This window comes from Rhinichthys klamathensis, unplaced genomic scaffold, assembly GCF_029890125.1.
Source record: "Rhinichthys klamathensis goyatoka isolate OS25496 unplaced genomic scaffold, OSU_Roscu_1.1 h1tg000123l_1, whole genome shotgun sequence".
Lineage (NCBI taxonomy): Eukaryota > Metazoa > Chordata > Actinopteri > Cypriniformes > Leuciscidae > Rhinichthys > Rhinichthys klamathensis.
In genome coordinates this window covers 2,451,620-2,468,338 of record NW_026606660.1, presented here as the reverse complement: position 1 = coordinate 2,468,338, position 16,719 = coordinate 2,451,620, and the positions used below count along the sequence as shown (strand labels likewise).

The 16,719-nt window shown below is 36.5% G+C and overlaps 1 protein-coding gene across 2 annotated transcripts in view; it reads left to right on the top strand.

The window, feature by feature from the left end:
* ralgapa2 (Ral GTPase activating protein catalytic subunit alpha 2) overlaps positions 1-16,719 on the top strand; it is a 207,635-nt gene that overhangs the window by 52,658 nt on the left and 138,258 nt on the right. For both annotated transcript variants that reach the window (XM_056255880.1, XM_056255879.1), the window contains exons 4-6: positions 6,922-6,979; positions 8,219-8,262; positions 8,360-8,540. In XM_056255880.1, the coding sequence (XP_056111855.1) occupies positions 6,922-6,979; positions 8,219-8,262; positions 8,360-8,540 (283 nt within the window). The remainder of the gene's footprint in view (positions 1-6,921; positions 6,980-8,218; positions 8,263-8,359; positions 8,541-16,719) is intronic.

The following is a 16,719-nucleotide window of genomic DNA, read 5'->3' as shown; positions in this document are numbered from 1 at the left end:
TATCGTTTATATCGTGGTGTCGCAAAAAAACATTGTTTACGGCAAAAATTTGGATGACTGCAATCTTTCACGCCACATGGGGATGCAGGCAGAAACGTGAATAACAGCATGAATGAAGGGGTGACAGAACCGGGTGTTTCCGAGCAGGAGAAGAACCAGCCAGAACAAACCGAGGAGCTCGTTCCTAAACGAGGGGCTAGATGGTTTGGTTAACTTTCTATTTGTTGTATTGACCATTTTAGGGTGGTTTGGATAAATAAACGCCAGTCTCAAATAGAGGCCTGGTCTGTTTTTTAGTTTCGGTTTGTATTTAATCTTCTAAAACCCGTCAGATCGTCTGTTTAAACCAGTTCTGTGGTGCAGATTGCGCGCATCTGGGCGGAGTTGTTAGCGCAAGCAGAGTTAGCGGAGGCCGGAGAGAGAAGGAGATCGTTTTACAGGGTATAGCCTTCATTCTTTCTTGTTGATGTGTTTCGGGCAACAAGTTCATAGGCTCGATGGATATTACCAGTAATGTATTGTTCAGCCCATGGCTGTCACATCGTTTCGTTTTTTTTTTATTCTGCCAATAATCTAAAAGCTATGGTTATATTAAATGTACAATTATCGTTATGTATATACTGACTTCACCCTGTGCTGCAACATACATTTAGTTGTACATTCATTTACAGAAATCAGCTGGTTGAATTCAAATTGATGCTGTTATCGGATTTTCAGGTGATATTCCCAATTCATTCAGTTAACGGACGCTCTGAGGTAAAGTGTTCAGACTGCAGACTAAGCAACGATTGTATTTAATTGTACAGTACTATCATAACATAGTACAGACATGATCTTAATTCCATAATGTCCTTAAACATAACAATTTGCTGGCCATAAACTGACAGCGCGCGTCCGGTGTGCGATACCTCGAGTTGCTATAGACACGGCGCGCGCGCTTCTCGTCCGGTGAGCGACCCCCTTTAGACATAATAAAGTAGCCTAGGCTAATTCTTAGATTAACGGATTTGTTAAACACATTTATAAATAAAACGTAATCTTCGTTATCTCTAGGCCTACACTAAATTAAAGGCCTGTCTCATAGACGCCTGCCTCAAATACAAGCCGGTGCAGTTCGGCGATTTGGGAAAATAAAAGCCCGGGCTATTATTTGATGTTTTACAGTATATCGTGATATATATCGTTATCGGGATATGAGATGACTTCTATCGTGATATGAGATTTTGGTCATATCGCCCAGCCCTAACTGTAAGAGTCATTTTTACAATTACCTTATTAAATGTATCTGTGTTGTCTTTTATGTCAAATACTTAAATACTAGCCTATAGGCTTCAACACCAACAAAAGCCATATTTATGCTGTAAAGGCGGCACAAAAGCTGCATCTGACATGGCATTTATGATCATTTTACACAGGTGTATTTTAATTCTGCTAAAACATGTAATATACTAGGGATGTGCAAGCCTATTTGACTAGTGGATTAAAGGATACTGCTGCTGCTAGTCAATTAGCTAGATGCGTTTTTAAGCACTGCAGTGTAAAAACAAGTGATTTTAAACCGTTAAAGCGCAGTTATCAGTGAAAGACAACTCATTTCGGTATATGTGTGTGTGCTGTCAGAGAGACTGTTTCTCAGCGCTGTCAGAAGCCAATGCTCATGAAGTGTGTGAGAACCGAACTGAACCCGAGTGCTTCTTGCTGCCCGATTGGGCTTGAACGGTTAAACACACATACCTATGAGTCAAAGTGACATGCAAGTAAGCAAGTCATGGTTCCCAACCTTTTATTCCACTGGGCCGCACAATGGTCCGAGTGCAAGTCTCACAGGCCATTTACATATGATGTCACCAATGCAAACCAATCAGATTTAATGTTATGGTATTAGCAGATAATATTAGCATTATTATACCTAAACTCTGCAAAACCAACAAATACAACAAGAAATTCATTTTTGTTTCAGTGTGTTGAAATGACTACTTCATATCAAAGTATCATATCATATCATATCATATTCGTCAGTGACGTTTAATTACAGTAAAGCGTTTTCCTCCCCTTGAAAACCCTTATAAAGAAAACGCTTGACGCTTATTATTACGTTAAGCGGTTTTTCTATAAGGGTTTGCAAGGGGAGGAAAACGCTTTACTGTAATTAAACGTCACCGGCGAATATGATAAAAAGCATTGCGTTCATATTCTGGGCTCATCTGCTTTTCTGTACATGGTAAACTTTATTAGTATGATGTTTACTGAGTTTGATCTGTTAATATCACTGTCTTAGTACATTAAGCCACATGAAGCGTTTTTCATACAATAATACGATGCAATAATAATAAGATGCATCCCTGACACAAACAGGTTCATAATGTTTCAAATGGTGTGGATGAAGTTGACCACGGCAAAATGCAGATTCATATTATGAAGACAGAATAACCAATAACCAAAATAACTGTCCTCAATAAGAGCGGGAAAGAGCAAGACAATAAATAGGGTCATTTTTGATTTCATGTAGACATATAGTTGACAAAGCACATGAATATGTGTGGCCTGTAAAGTCAGTATAATATGTTCAGTTAATGATGGAGAAATACTGCCACGTCCTGTTCCTCTATTCCTCAGTTTCTCTTTCTGACGTCCCTGTTTTGGAGTAGTGCAACTACTGAAACGTTTGCTGTATTAGAGTGATTTGTATTGAGTTGCTTCCCTCTTCTGGATTGTTTGGGTAATGCAGTGATGTTTCCTAAAATCTAACCTGCAAGAAGCATGTGGTTCATTTTAGACAAGATAATGCTCGTTTACTGGTTGATCTAGATGTCCTTCAAAATGCTGTTTACTCATAGGTTGTCCATGGCACATTATCCACAATAACTTAATCAGTAAAGTGATTCAGATCAGTCAGTTACCTGTACTATTGTAGCACAACAAATGGCAATTACTTTTTTTTAGTGTTGATTTGATTTGATTTTGCATTGTAGACACACTTTCTTTCCTAAAGTGAGACTCCACAGTATTTTCACCAAAATTCTATCAATTCAATTTTGTACATTATATTTTATATCACTGTGTAAAATGTGCAACGGATACCCTCGGTGGGAGGGTATCCGTTGATAGTGGGGGAGGGGCATGAGAGTTGTAAAAATGCAAAATTTTGCCTAAGTCCACTCAATCTGCCAGACTTGCCGACTGCAGCTTTAATGTTTTACATATCAGTGTATTCCACTATTTAGAAAAAAAATGTGTTTTAATATATCGTTAACTACTCATTTTCACATAAAGGTTCAGTCAAGAGAGTCAGATATTAATTCAGTAAACAAAGTTGTTAGACTCTTTTGTTTGACTTTAATTTGGTAAAGTGTAGTACATTTATTACAGTAATGTTAGTTTTCTTGTCTGTCATTTTTTTTAATGTTCCCTAAATGTTTTATTTAAATTTGCATGAATTAAAGAAATATTACAAATACTAACATGACGCATGCATAGGCCCTATATACTTTAGTGTTAAAAAAGAAAGAAAGAAAAAACCTTCAAAGTCAGACATGCAGATTTATTACAATATGCACATTATATTTTCTTTTGTTTTGTAACTCACAATAAAAATTTCTCACAAATGCATGCAACACATTGGACAGATACGTTATGCAATGTTCTATAAGAAATGTATATCTGTCTTACGATGTCTAAAAACTCTCCATAAATCTCTTGTTGCACACAGACATGTGAGAGGCATATTAAGACAGACATTGACTTAATGCTGACTTCAAACCTGAAACCGAATTTAATCAATTAAAAAAAGAGATTGAAAATAACAAACTAAATGGCTATTAGTAGTTCATAATCACCAACACATCTTTGTTTAACATTTCAAAATACTGTTGAGCTTTTCTTAGTTACAGCAGTATAGGCTGCATGTTTGTTCAGTGTCTCTTATGCTGTGCCTTGAGCGATACATTATCATAAAACGATGAGCTTGATCACTGTACGAACCATGTGCTTACAGACTGTGACCTCTGACCTTCCTGTGGTTTTTTCACTGCTCGCTGGTCCTTGTGTCTTATGACTGCCATTTCTGCGTCATTAACTTTCTTGTCCTTTTATGGATGGACTTTTGACTTGCTTGAAATTATGACCCATCTTTGATTTCTACTGTGCCTTTTGGATATATAAAACTAAACATTATCAAAATCATCTAGTCTGTGGGATGTCTGAACAGCTAGTTAACTAGTTGGTCTTAAATGGATAGTTCATCCAAAAATGAAAATTGTCATCATTTACTCAGCTTCATGTCATTTTATATATTTTTTATGACTGTGGGCTGTGGCTAATACCAACTTAAATAAATTTAGTTGAGGTGTCACGGCATAGACTATTTTTTAAATATGCTTTTCAAATGTTAAATGCGTATCTAAGATAACTCCAAGATATTTAAAATCTGGCACAATTTGTAATTTATCACCACAAACTAATATATCTGGAAGGCTCTCCTCCTTTCTTTTAATTTTAAAATACATACAGTTTTCTCAACATTTAATGTTAAACAACACTGAGTAAACCAGTCTGAAATTGTGGACATTGCGACACCTAATTTTTGTGCCACTTGTTAATTTGTTTTACCATGTACATAAATCACAGTGTCATCTGCGTACATTTGAATATGCACATCCGGACAAACATCAGGTAAATCACTCAAATACAAACTAAAAAGTAGGGGCCCTAATACAGACCCCTGAGGTACCCCAGTAAAACTCAATAATCTCTCAATCTCTAGCATTTTATGCGCTGTTGAACAGATTCTTAAACACCTCTGATTGGCCTTTGGCCACTTTTGACAACTCTCTACATTACGGCAGTAAATGTATGTGGAGGAGTGAATGAACTCTCTTCTACTCTCTTTCACCATCTTCTCTGGGTGTGTGTTTACAGTGTGTGTGTGTGTGTGTGTGTGTGTTCAGTACTCACTGCTGTGTGTGTGCGCTTGGATGGGTGAAACTCAGAGCACAAAAGCCGAGTATGAGACACCACACTTGGCTACACGTCATATTGTTTTTAAAATGAACCGATATATATCAGAGTGGATATACCGCTCGGCTCCAGTGTATTCTCAGTCATGCTCATCATGTGATAAGCACACTGAGTGTGGTTAACGCAGATGCAGGGAAGCCTGCGGTAATGCTTCATCCTTATGCTTGGAGAGACACTGCAGATTAGCACAGACTCTGGCAACCGGCAGCAACTCACAAGCTCCACGCCACCCGTCTCAAATCCACCATCCCAGACGCCATAGCGGCACAGCAGGGGAGCGCTTCCCGTTCCCGCTGCCGAAACCTCAGTTCCTCTGCGAACCCCGAGAGCGCAGGCTTAAACAGATCCCGCCACTGGATACCAGCTCCAGTTATTTGTCTGCTTCCTCATGACAATGACAGGCTGTAATCCAGAGCTGTCCTGATAGACGCTGAAGATCAATACTGAGGGGCTTGAATGCTCTCATACTCATGTGTCATCACGTTCCACATCAACACAGCGAGTAAATGAGATTGACACGATGAGACGGGTCTGTTTGCACCTTGAGTGACGGCTGTCACGTAACACGTGAGATTATGGTGACATTATGGTGTCCTCTTCTTGTGGAGTGTCACGACTGCCACTCTTTGAGTGAGTTTAATCAGCTGTGGACCGGAGTGTGTGGGGACAGACTTGACCCCATGTTGCTGTTTTTTTGGTTGAGTGTCTTATAATGGCATTACCCATAATGCACTGCCACTGATGATTACCATTGTCCATTAGTCTGAATCTTAACCCACTTGTCTCTGTGTGTATCACCCTACAGGGACACATGCAACTGTCTGTGAATACACTGATGATATGGTGTCAGAAGGGTCTTAGTGAACCAAGAGCTCTTTAGACATTTTTTAGACAAATACCCAATTACAAATTATTATGAATTAGGAGTGTGTGACTAAAAGGAAAACAATATTTAGTTTTTTTTTTCAACTTGAGTGTTTTTGGATAGTTTAGGCTAATGGACAGCTGACTCATATTCTTCATATTCCTTTTAAGAGGATTTTTTCTAACCTTATTAGATTATGTATACTCTAATAATTATATGTCAAAGTCATACATTTTAATCAATACATTCAATTAATATAATATAACACTATATGCTGTTTCCAATCAGTGAAATCATTGAAATCAGTATTAACAAAAGCATCCAAAGAAGCATTTAGATTTGCAGTATTTACACTACAATTACAATTGCATAAGTAACGCTGAGATTTATCAAAATATTTTGAATATTGAATATGTTTTTTTTTTGTAACTGTACTTTCCAGTAGATGGGTCCTTGAGCTATTTATTCAACTGATTATTTTATAAATATCATTGGCATAGAGTAAAAACAATACAATATTGTGTTTAAAATGGCTACAATACAACTCATAATACATCACATTTGCAGATTGTTTAGAAAAACAGAAGGAAAAAAAAGAAACTCATACAGGGGCATTTTTGTCACAATATCTTCAATTTTGTGGTCATTTTAACTGTGTTACACAATGAAAGTGTGAGGCATGGTTTTGTTTTGTTTTTTTGCAGTGACATTTTTGATAATGTCAGCATTCACATCGACAAAACAATTACTATATTATCGTAAACGGTATATTCCTTAACCATAGTGGGTGGAATAACATGAACGATAATTGAGAAGTTTGCTTTTCTTCTCTGTGATCATTCTTTGTGTTTTGGCCCGGTGGACAATAAACCATAAACTTACATTAAAGACATAACAGAATATCATAGAAATGTGGCATGGGCTTTTTGGATTTTACCAGTTCATTATTATTGGGTGAAGAAAATCACATAAATTGAGCTCTTGTGCTTTCTGGTATTAGTTTAATGTGTTCACTCACTGTGTGCTCTTTTCCCCGTCAGAAAATTCTTCAACTTCTACCTGAGAAAATCAACAGTCGATGGCAGTTTCACAGTATAGGTAAGTGCTGTTCAGAGAGACCATGTTACACTGATGTGGTTCATGCCAAAGGTTTAGCTGTTGAAATTGAAAAATTGCTTACAGTATCACTATTTCTTTGTGCATAATTATTTATGAGTCGGTGTGTAAGAGTTCTGGTGTTAAAGCAGGTTCAGGAGAGAGTCGGTGTAACCTGGTTTAATACTTTCTCAGAGAAAATAATTAGCTACAGAGAGAGGGAGAGCAGGAGGTTAATAAATGAGAAATGCAAATGAGAGGCTTCATTTGAAATGCAAATTACTGAATTAAATTATGCGTCTCTTGGTTTCAGTCTTCCGTACAGGAAGACCCTCAAAGGAGTCAATAACCTCAATTAGAGCCCTTCACATAGAGACAGACAGACAGACCGTGTTTATTGATCCCCGAGGGAAATTCAAGCAAAAATTTAGGCAACAGTTTCTAGGTTTATCATTATTGATTTCATTTATACGTATGTGTTATTATTTTCTTACACTCGTAATCCTCTGTGTGTTATGAAGTATCAAAACATAGGCTAGTTGATTATAAGGGAAGTTGTTGCGCACCACATCTGATCCACCAGTGTGTAACTGAGGATTCACAACATTACTAACTTTGATTTATAGCAAAAACGTATGTGAAAATCAGACAAAAAGACAAAAGTACAAGACTGTGTACCTAACAGCTTCAATGAGGGAAAGAACAACAATCCCATGAAGCCTTGCACACTACATAATCAAATTTAAAATGATGGAAAAATATAAATGAATGATTTAAAGATAAGGATTGTGTATATAGGAACATATAGAAATGTATACGATATATTGTGCATCCCTATCTGAAACGATTCTACGCTGGTGACAATTCATTTGTTAAATAATATTTTGTCTTGTGTCCATTAAGTTTTTTAAAGTAAAACCTCTAGAGTATTGAGTTGTGTAATATTTAAAACATTTAGTGTTGAATTTCCAGCAAAAAGAACTATATTGTGATATCATGTACCATTACCATGATATAATATTACTCGTATTGTGATATATATACCATTACCATGATATAAATCACTCATACCATGATAGAGGCCTAAGACCTCCATCACCAGAGGGTGTCAGCCTTCAAATTTCATGATCATAGTCAATATTAACCTTTTTGTATTGCTTTTGGTGTTGTGCATCATAAGGCTGCAGATTTCTGCATTGCAATGCTCAAGTCTGTTACTGATTATGTCTGTTTCTTTCATAGGGTCTATACTCAAAAAACTTTTGCACACTGGAAACTCTTTCAAGGTAGGTCACTTTATGAATCAGAAGACCTCCAAAATGATTAGAAGAACTCTGTTGCTGATGTGTAACCAGAGGAATCTGTGTATGTCTGTGTGTGCAGATCCGCTGTGACGGCATGCGTCTGTTCCTGCTCTGGCTAGAGGCTCTGCAGAGTAACTGTGCAGAAGAGCAGCTCCTCATTTTCGCCTGCCTGATCCCAGGATTCCCTGCTGTTGCCTCATCCAGAGGACCCTGCACACTGGACACCATCATTTACAACCCCTTTTCCAACCCGCCTGACGGTAACAGACATATACACACATTGACATACAAAACTAATGTTGGACCCACTTTATTTAAAGTGTCTTTAACTATATACGGTAACACTTTATTTTACAGTGTCCTTGTTACATATCGTCGCTGTCCGATGAAAACCGCGTATGTCCATTTTGCCGATTTTGAGATTTTTTGACGGATATAATGTCCAGGTTCATTTCCGTATACAGCATGCTTCACATTATCTAAATGACCAATGAAAAGTTGTGAAATCATGTCATCTGATTTTCACGTATATCCATTTGGTGTCAAAGCTGTCAATCACGCCGCGTATCTCCCACCTTGTGGATGCATCTCGCCGGTCTCGTGAAGTTTTGAAGCACTGCTACTTGGGCACAGAGATATCACGCAAACACCTGAAATAAAGCTTGCCACAAAGAACCGGCGAAGGTAATGATTATGCATGAAACATTTGAATTGTTGATAAAGTTGACGATGCAGACTCGCCATCTTCGCAGTAGTGAACGCGCCTATAGAGAGAAATGCACACTTCATATGAAGTGCTTATTTATTAATCCAGGCAAATTTGTTGATGAAACATTGATTAAAATGAAGATACAATTTATACAAAACGAAATAAAATTTAAGGAAAGGCTTTCTACAAAACAAAACTTAGTAGATCAAAATCTGACCCATTCCAAATGTTTTCCGATATAGGCCTAATTGGTCATCTTATGATCCTATCTTACTCATCTCATGCGGTTCCGTTTTCATATAATCAACATAGATGAAATAAAAAAAATAACATTGTATTATTTAAACATAAATATGAAACGTTAACGTATGTTTAAGTTTTTTAACTTATAAGCGTCACACCGCTCCGCTTTGCTTACATGCTAATAATCAAATAATACCCAGCGATCTTCGAATATTATTTTTGCTTGAAAATTTCGTTTTGTATAAATTGTATCTTCATTTTAATAAATGTTTTCATCAACAAATTTGCAAGCTTTATTTCAGGTGTTGCTTGATAGCTGATCTCTGCGCCCAAGCAGTGCTCCGCCTGTGCTTCCCCCTCATAGTAGCTATCAGTCTATCATTGCCATGTCAGTGTATTGATTCATTGTCCCTTCATAGTTTGCAAGAGACATATAATAAACTGAGCGTATTAATAAACTGAGACGTAGGCTATTTAATAAACTGAGCGTAGCCTATTCATCTGTCAATATGAAACGCGACTGGGTCATTCTAATTAATGATCGGAAAAACGCGTATCGACCACCGTTACTGTAAAATATGCACGTATGTCCATTTAAACTCAATTTTGGTCAAATGTGGATTATATCATTAGACTGGCAAGAATATGGTTACATTTAAAGTTGTCGTACCAAGTATGACAACGCTACGTTCAACTGCTTTTGAAATTACGTGTTTTTTTCACTTCCTGAAAAGTAACCGTTTTGGACATACGTGAGTTTCATCGGGCAGCGACGATATGTTACATGTACTTACCATAGTAGTAACAGTAAATTATGCATAATTACATGCAACTAACCCTCAACCAAGTCCTAATCCTACCCTAATCCTATAGTAAGTACATGTTGTTAATTATTATTACTCTTTACTTAAATGTATAATTACATTGTAACAATGACACCTTAAAATAAAGTGTGCCCATATATACTAACATTTAAATTAATCATTTGATAGAATGCACTTATTGTGTCCATATTTTTACATTGTATGTATATTTAAAAAATAAAATAAAAAATACCTGCATGTAATTACAGCTGTAATTATACTGTTGACCATTGACTTACACCTTAACCAACCCTTAAAGCCATTCCACCAAACCTGTCCCTAACCCGTATCCCACCTCAATAACAGCGAAGGTATTTTGGTTTATTTGTCAATTTTACATCGTAATTGCACCAATAAGTACTGTGTAATATTATTACCAACATGTAATTATAGTAGGGTTTAGTTTAGGGTTAGTTGTTTGTAATCATGCAACATTTATTGTAATTTATATTGTATGTATCAAGGACACTAACATAAAGTGTTACCGTGTTTTGCAATACGACATGAACACAACCAATACATTTTACCTAACTTTTTGTTTTGACATAGGTTCATTGCAGTTAAAGACACCTAATATAAAGTGGGACCTAACGTTTTAATCCTAGTCTCTAGGCTATCTGCATAAAATCCACTTTCATCCTTAATCTGACAATAAACTGTCGCACTGACATGTAGAGCTCTTGCAGATTGCAGATTTAGGTATGGCAACACCTGAAATCAGCAATATCACTAATAAAACACTGTTGTGTCGATACATATAAATCATTCAGATAATAGACCAGTAATCTCTGATTTAAAGAACATATAGACAACATTAGTAAGAACTAGGGCTGTGTTATTCCACAGAAATCAATTCGATTTTGGCTTCCAACGATTATGAAAACAAGATAACCGAGGTAAAATGATTATTGTGCCCCTGATAAAGATACAATTTAATATCCAAATCAGCATGTTAAGTTGTTAAACTGCTATTGTGATATTAAACAGTGTTATTAAAAATGCATTTAACCGCAAAAAGAGACACTATTCCCCAGACGGCTTTCTGTGTGCTCGCTCCAAGATGCAAAGTATAAGCACAGTGTATTATGGACTTCAGATACGTGCATAAACGGTAAAATAGCCTACACACAAACATGTCGAAATGCCGTTTTGGTGAGTATCCTCGTAAACGCAGTCGGTTATGTCTTACGTGAATGTAAACAGTTGAGAAAGAAAACACATTTGTGTGTAACAGAGTATATTGGATCCAGTGACTGCAACCCAATGTTACGGCTTCAGTCTGTCATTACTGTTAATCAAACAACAAAAGACAAAGACAAAATCACTCACTGCTCTTGAATAAATAACTTTTGTAGTTTTTATAAGGATTCGTCTATATTTAATGTATGCAGTTATTTTACATTTGACTACTTTATTCAATTTCTGTTGTAGGCTAGCACTTATCTGAATACCACTGCTAGTACATCTTCCTGAAAAACCTAAAACACTGTTTATTTCATTTGTATTTTTGTTGTATTTATTTGTCGGTTTTGTTTGTAATTAGTTTCTTAGTTCTTATTGTATTGCTGACTGTTTATTTGTCTAATGTAACTGTTTTGAGGATCTTGTACTTAGCTATATTAGTCAAACTAGTAGTATTTTTTTTGCTCTAGTATTGATCATTGTGAAATTTCACTCATATATCTAAAATGACTCATATCATGAAATAAGACTTTGATCATATAGCCCACCAATTATCGTGTTAAATAATCGTGATTTCAGTATTGACCAAAATAATTGTGATTATGATTTAATAAACACTATCAGGTTGTGAAAGTGACTAGTGAGTAGATGATTTGACCTATTCGGTTGATCATATTTAACGCTCTGCGGTTGGCGAGCACGCCAACGCTTTTTTTTTCCTGATAGCATTGGAAAGAACTTAAAATACGGTGTAATTTTCGGTAAGACATCATTTGGAGCTGTAAAGGGTCTACTTTTAATTCACAAAAAAAAAAAAATTGTGCTTTTGAAAAATAAAGAAAACAAGCAGGATGTGCTTTCTTGCCGTCTCTGTGAACTAAAGCTCAGCATATACAGTACTTGCCACACAGACATGAGAAACATGTTTATAGAAACAGCCTGGTATTACTGATGTATTTTATGTCATACAATAAAACATATAAATATATTGAACTTGTGTTCACTACAGAGCTTATTTTAGGCATTTAACCAAAAACCCATTCAAAAAACCCATTGACTTGATGGACCAGAAGTGCTTGTTTCCAGGTTTTGGCCTACACAAATATGTCATTCCTGCAGGACTCTATGTGACAGTTGGTCCATGAACTTGTTGTCTGAGACTGTAAATCTTCAGCATTGGTAAGGTAGTGGCTGATGGGAATGACAACATGAGGTGTGAATTTCGCAGGACTTTTAGTTCTCATTTCCAGATGCTTGTACTCTTTTAAAAAGAAGCTCCTGGACAAATCTGCCGAACTCAAAGCGAATGCTGCACATGCACTGCCTTAACTGAAGTAGCCAATAACCCTGATATTTTTCTGTGCTTCTGATACTTTGTCCTTCATTCATTTCATCCCTCACCATTTACAGCACATCTACTATGTTTCTGTCTGGGAATGTGATTTTTAATGGCAGCCATTAATGCTCTTTGTGGCACAAAGGCACTTTAAATCTAGTATTAGAGTGTAATAATCAAATAGCGACACTGCATCCTCAGAAAAGCAGGTCAGAGTCTGTTAAATGCTGAAAGGAATGATTTCCCTTGATGTTTTCTCTTGGAAAAGATTTTATTGATGCCCTTGAACTGGTAATGACCCATTCATTTCAAAGCACTGTGAATGTGTTCATATGTATTTGAAATCAGTGAATCCTTTCTGTCTGTGCTGACGTGCTTTGTCTGAATAGATTTCATTAGTGAAACCCAAGCTATTCACGCTGAAGGCTGTTCAGCCCTCTGAAATGACAAAGGCAGTAGTGACAAAACCTTAAAAAACAATCCATGTGATAAAAATAAGCTGCATGCAATCTTGCAAAAAGTCATGAAAGAGTTATGGATTTAAACAAAAAAAATAATTATTAAAATAATTGTCTCATTTGTTTTTACTTAAAAGGTGAGGAGTGCAGTTTTTTGGATGTCAACCCTTTAAACTAGTGGTTCTCAACGGGGGCGGTACCGCCCCCCAGGGGGCGTTCAGAGAACAACGGGGGGCGTTAGACGCAAGAGTCTTGAAAGGGGGGCGTTCAGGTGTTAATGGGGGGCGTTCACGAGTAACGGAAATTTGTGTTCATTTACTGTGATTCATTTTAAGCATTTAGTAATTTATTTGTAATAAACACTTTAAGTGGGCTATTAAAAAAGTGTTAGGACCATATATGTTAAATTATGTTGTAAAACATATGCGTAGATTGTGATGTCATATTGTGTGTGCGCGCACGTCTATGGTGCGCGTGAAAGAAAACGTCAGCAGCGCTCAAATAAAAAAAAGAAAATCATTCGTCCGCGGCCGTTCTAGCCTACTCCTGACCGCAAGTCCACCGTCAGTATACTAGCAGGTTTTTTGTGTTCATTTCTATTGCATTACGATTGAAAGCAGTATCAATAATGTCAAAAATATAATGTGCAGTCAAGTTCGGGTGTGAATGCTGTTTAAATGAGTGTTCTCACCGACACGCTTGTTGTGATTCTTCTTCCAGTTTAATGTACATGTAGCCTAAGCTATGTATCGTTACTTTTGCAACGACTATATTATTTTTCCAGTTATAGACCAGCGCTCTGACTAGAATCCAGCGCTGGCTAGAATCTGCATTCACGCGCTCAAACATGTGTTTCGCGCTGACAACAATCCAGCGCTGGCTAGAGTCACGCAGCGGAGGAATGGAAAGTTGACATGCCATTAAAAAGTATTGACTTAAGTATTGAAACACTTCTATTTTTTCAAATATTTTCAATAAATCATGTTCCCATTTACTCCGGCGACGAATTTCAAAATTAAACTAAATTCTATTTATAAGGTAAAACTTTAAATTTTTTAGGCATTAACTAATTCCAATGCCTAATGCCAAAATGTTTTCTTTGTTCACCAAGTAATTTACTGGTCAGGCATTATCGTAAACTCAATTTGAAAATGACAATTTGATGGATAATTTTTATATTATATTAATATTTAAATATATTCTGCAATCACATTTTGGTAATGTAGGCTATTCATTCCGCCATCACATCTGAGAGCGAAACGCTGCTTGGGTAACGTTAGTTTCAAGATATAAAAACAATTAATAATACAATAATAATTGAATTGTTTGTGTGTTTATTCTTGTTAGAAGATTTTTCTTTTTACTGATTATGAAAACAAATTAATCACGACAAACCAAATTAATTGTAATTGTATTAATTATACCTGATACCAAGGTATTTTAGGCCTACAATTTTAACATAATTTTTCATGAAAAATCATGATTGTATATTTATTTTTAAGTAAGGTTAATGTAAGCAGCTTCTTGCAATACTCTCCTAAATGCTAATAAAACCTACGTGCAAACATTACCGCTTTAATGACTGTCCTTTATTTTTCAGTGCATTTGTTTTATAATATATGGCTATTTATGTCATGGGATTAATATAATATAACTATTATTATGTAGTAGTGTAATGTAGACAAACACAACTAAAAGAGGTTTGAATTTTTCTTTGTTTAATTTGCACACTGAATATGGGTTGGAGCTTTTAATTTTGAACTCTCAAAGTGCACCAGATTGATGCATTTAACATTAAAATGCACACATTTTTCTTACGGGGGGCTTGCCCCCCGAACCCCCCTAGAAGGCCCGAGGTTCACCCACCACAGATTTACCAAAAATCCTGTGAGAAACACTGCTATTGCTATTCAATGCAGTTTATAGCTTGTTTTTTGGATTAATCGCTGTGGAGTATAGTTCGATTGTATTAATAAATGACAATTTTGTACTTATTTCATCTGTTACTCGTTCCTGCTCGCTCATTAGTTTGGGGGTGGGGGGCGGTCGGGGACCTGGATATTGGATAGGGGGCGCTGGCCCAAAAAAGGTTGAGAACCACTGCTTTAAACCCAAAGTGTACCCCCCAAATAACTATAATTTTAAAGCTTAGAAACTCAGCTTTTTTATGCAACTCTTAACGAGTGCTGAGTAGTCTATCCAAACCGGAGTGTAGCACCCCGTACAGGCGCCGCCTAGCTACGAAAAAATTAATAATCATATTTTTCAAAACTACTGCCTTGATCAACACAAAATAGATGTCATTTGAAAGCTTAGAGTCTGAACTTTACAATGATGTGTTTAACTCCTAAGTAGTGTTGAGTTATTTGCTGATAAATAAATTCATAATTTATAATTTTGTAATATTTATGTAATAATATGTGTCTAAAACATCATACAACTCAGATATTCGTGTGTCATATGTCATTTGAAAGGTCGCACGGAGAAGAATACAACAAGCATAATTGTTTTGGGGCTTTTTACTTGTAAGGGGTATACAGTCAAAGACCCAGAACCAGATATGAAGAATGAAGACCCGGAGTCAGAATTATAAAAAATTAAAGAAAAGTTTTACTGAAGATAGTTTGCATTTTCATCAGCAGAAGTCAGCTTCAAGACTCACACAGGAGTTCGTAGGCCGCCCCACTTACAGTTACAAAGATCACAGCAGTTATACCATTTCCAAGGTCTAAGCTACGTCATTGCTTACAGGTTGAATGATTCTCATTGGCTAAGAAACATGAAAGCCTAAACAATTTAACACATGTGAGGAGATAGGGGTCCCTATCGCCATTAGTAAAGATAGTTGTCATCCACTCATTGGATTTAGGTCTGTGGTGGCCTCGCAGGTTAGAGAAGGGCGCCGGGGTGTCTGGTCCGACCGTCCAGAACCTACATAGAATGTCATACGCACACACACACAAATAACAGACACTAGCAAATAACAGCTCCCATCAAGGCTGAAGAGAGTCTGAGCTCCTTATTATCAGTTAAGTATACCAAAACATAATGCTAAAACATTCACTCGTTTGGGAGAAAAACAGATCACTGGCATTTACTCCCAAGGAAGGAAATATACTGGAAAGAATACATTTTAATACAACAATTAAAGTTTGATAGTAACGCTCAATATAGCTTGACCATATGTCCAGCGAAGAATCACATGTGCCCACGCTGCCTTTAGGACCCTCTAACCTTTCTACTGATCCCAGAGAAAGAGACAAACGGCCTTGTGGGTTACGTGGCCTTCGTGTCCTGCGTGTACTACGTGCAATCTCAAAGTAAGATTGGAATGCACCTAAAAGAAACTGGTTACTTGCATCCATGCATTTAAGAAAATATAATTTCACAAGCACAAGAATATAAAAATTATTATGTGATAATGAATATATTTGATTATTGATTTTTATGAAGGAAGTATATAACCATTCAAAAGGATATATGATTATGGATGCATTTGAAGAGGCAAGGGATTTTGACCAACCCTTCATACTAAACTTAAGCGAGTTTTTGTACGTTAAGCCCTGCAAGACCCATATGCAAATAATATAAGGAAGTGGCATTTATGTCACGGTATCGCTCGTAACGAGTTATGAGTCTTTACTTTTG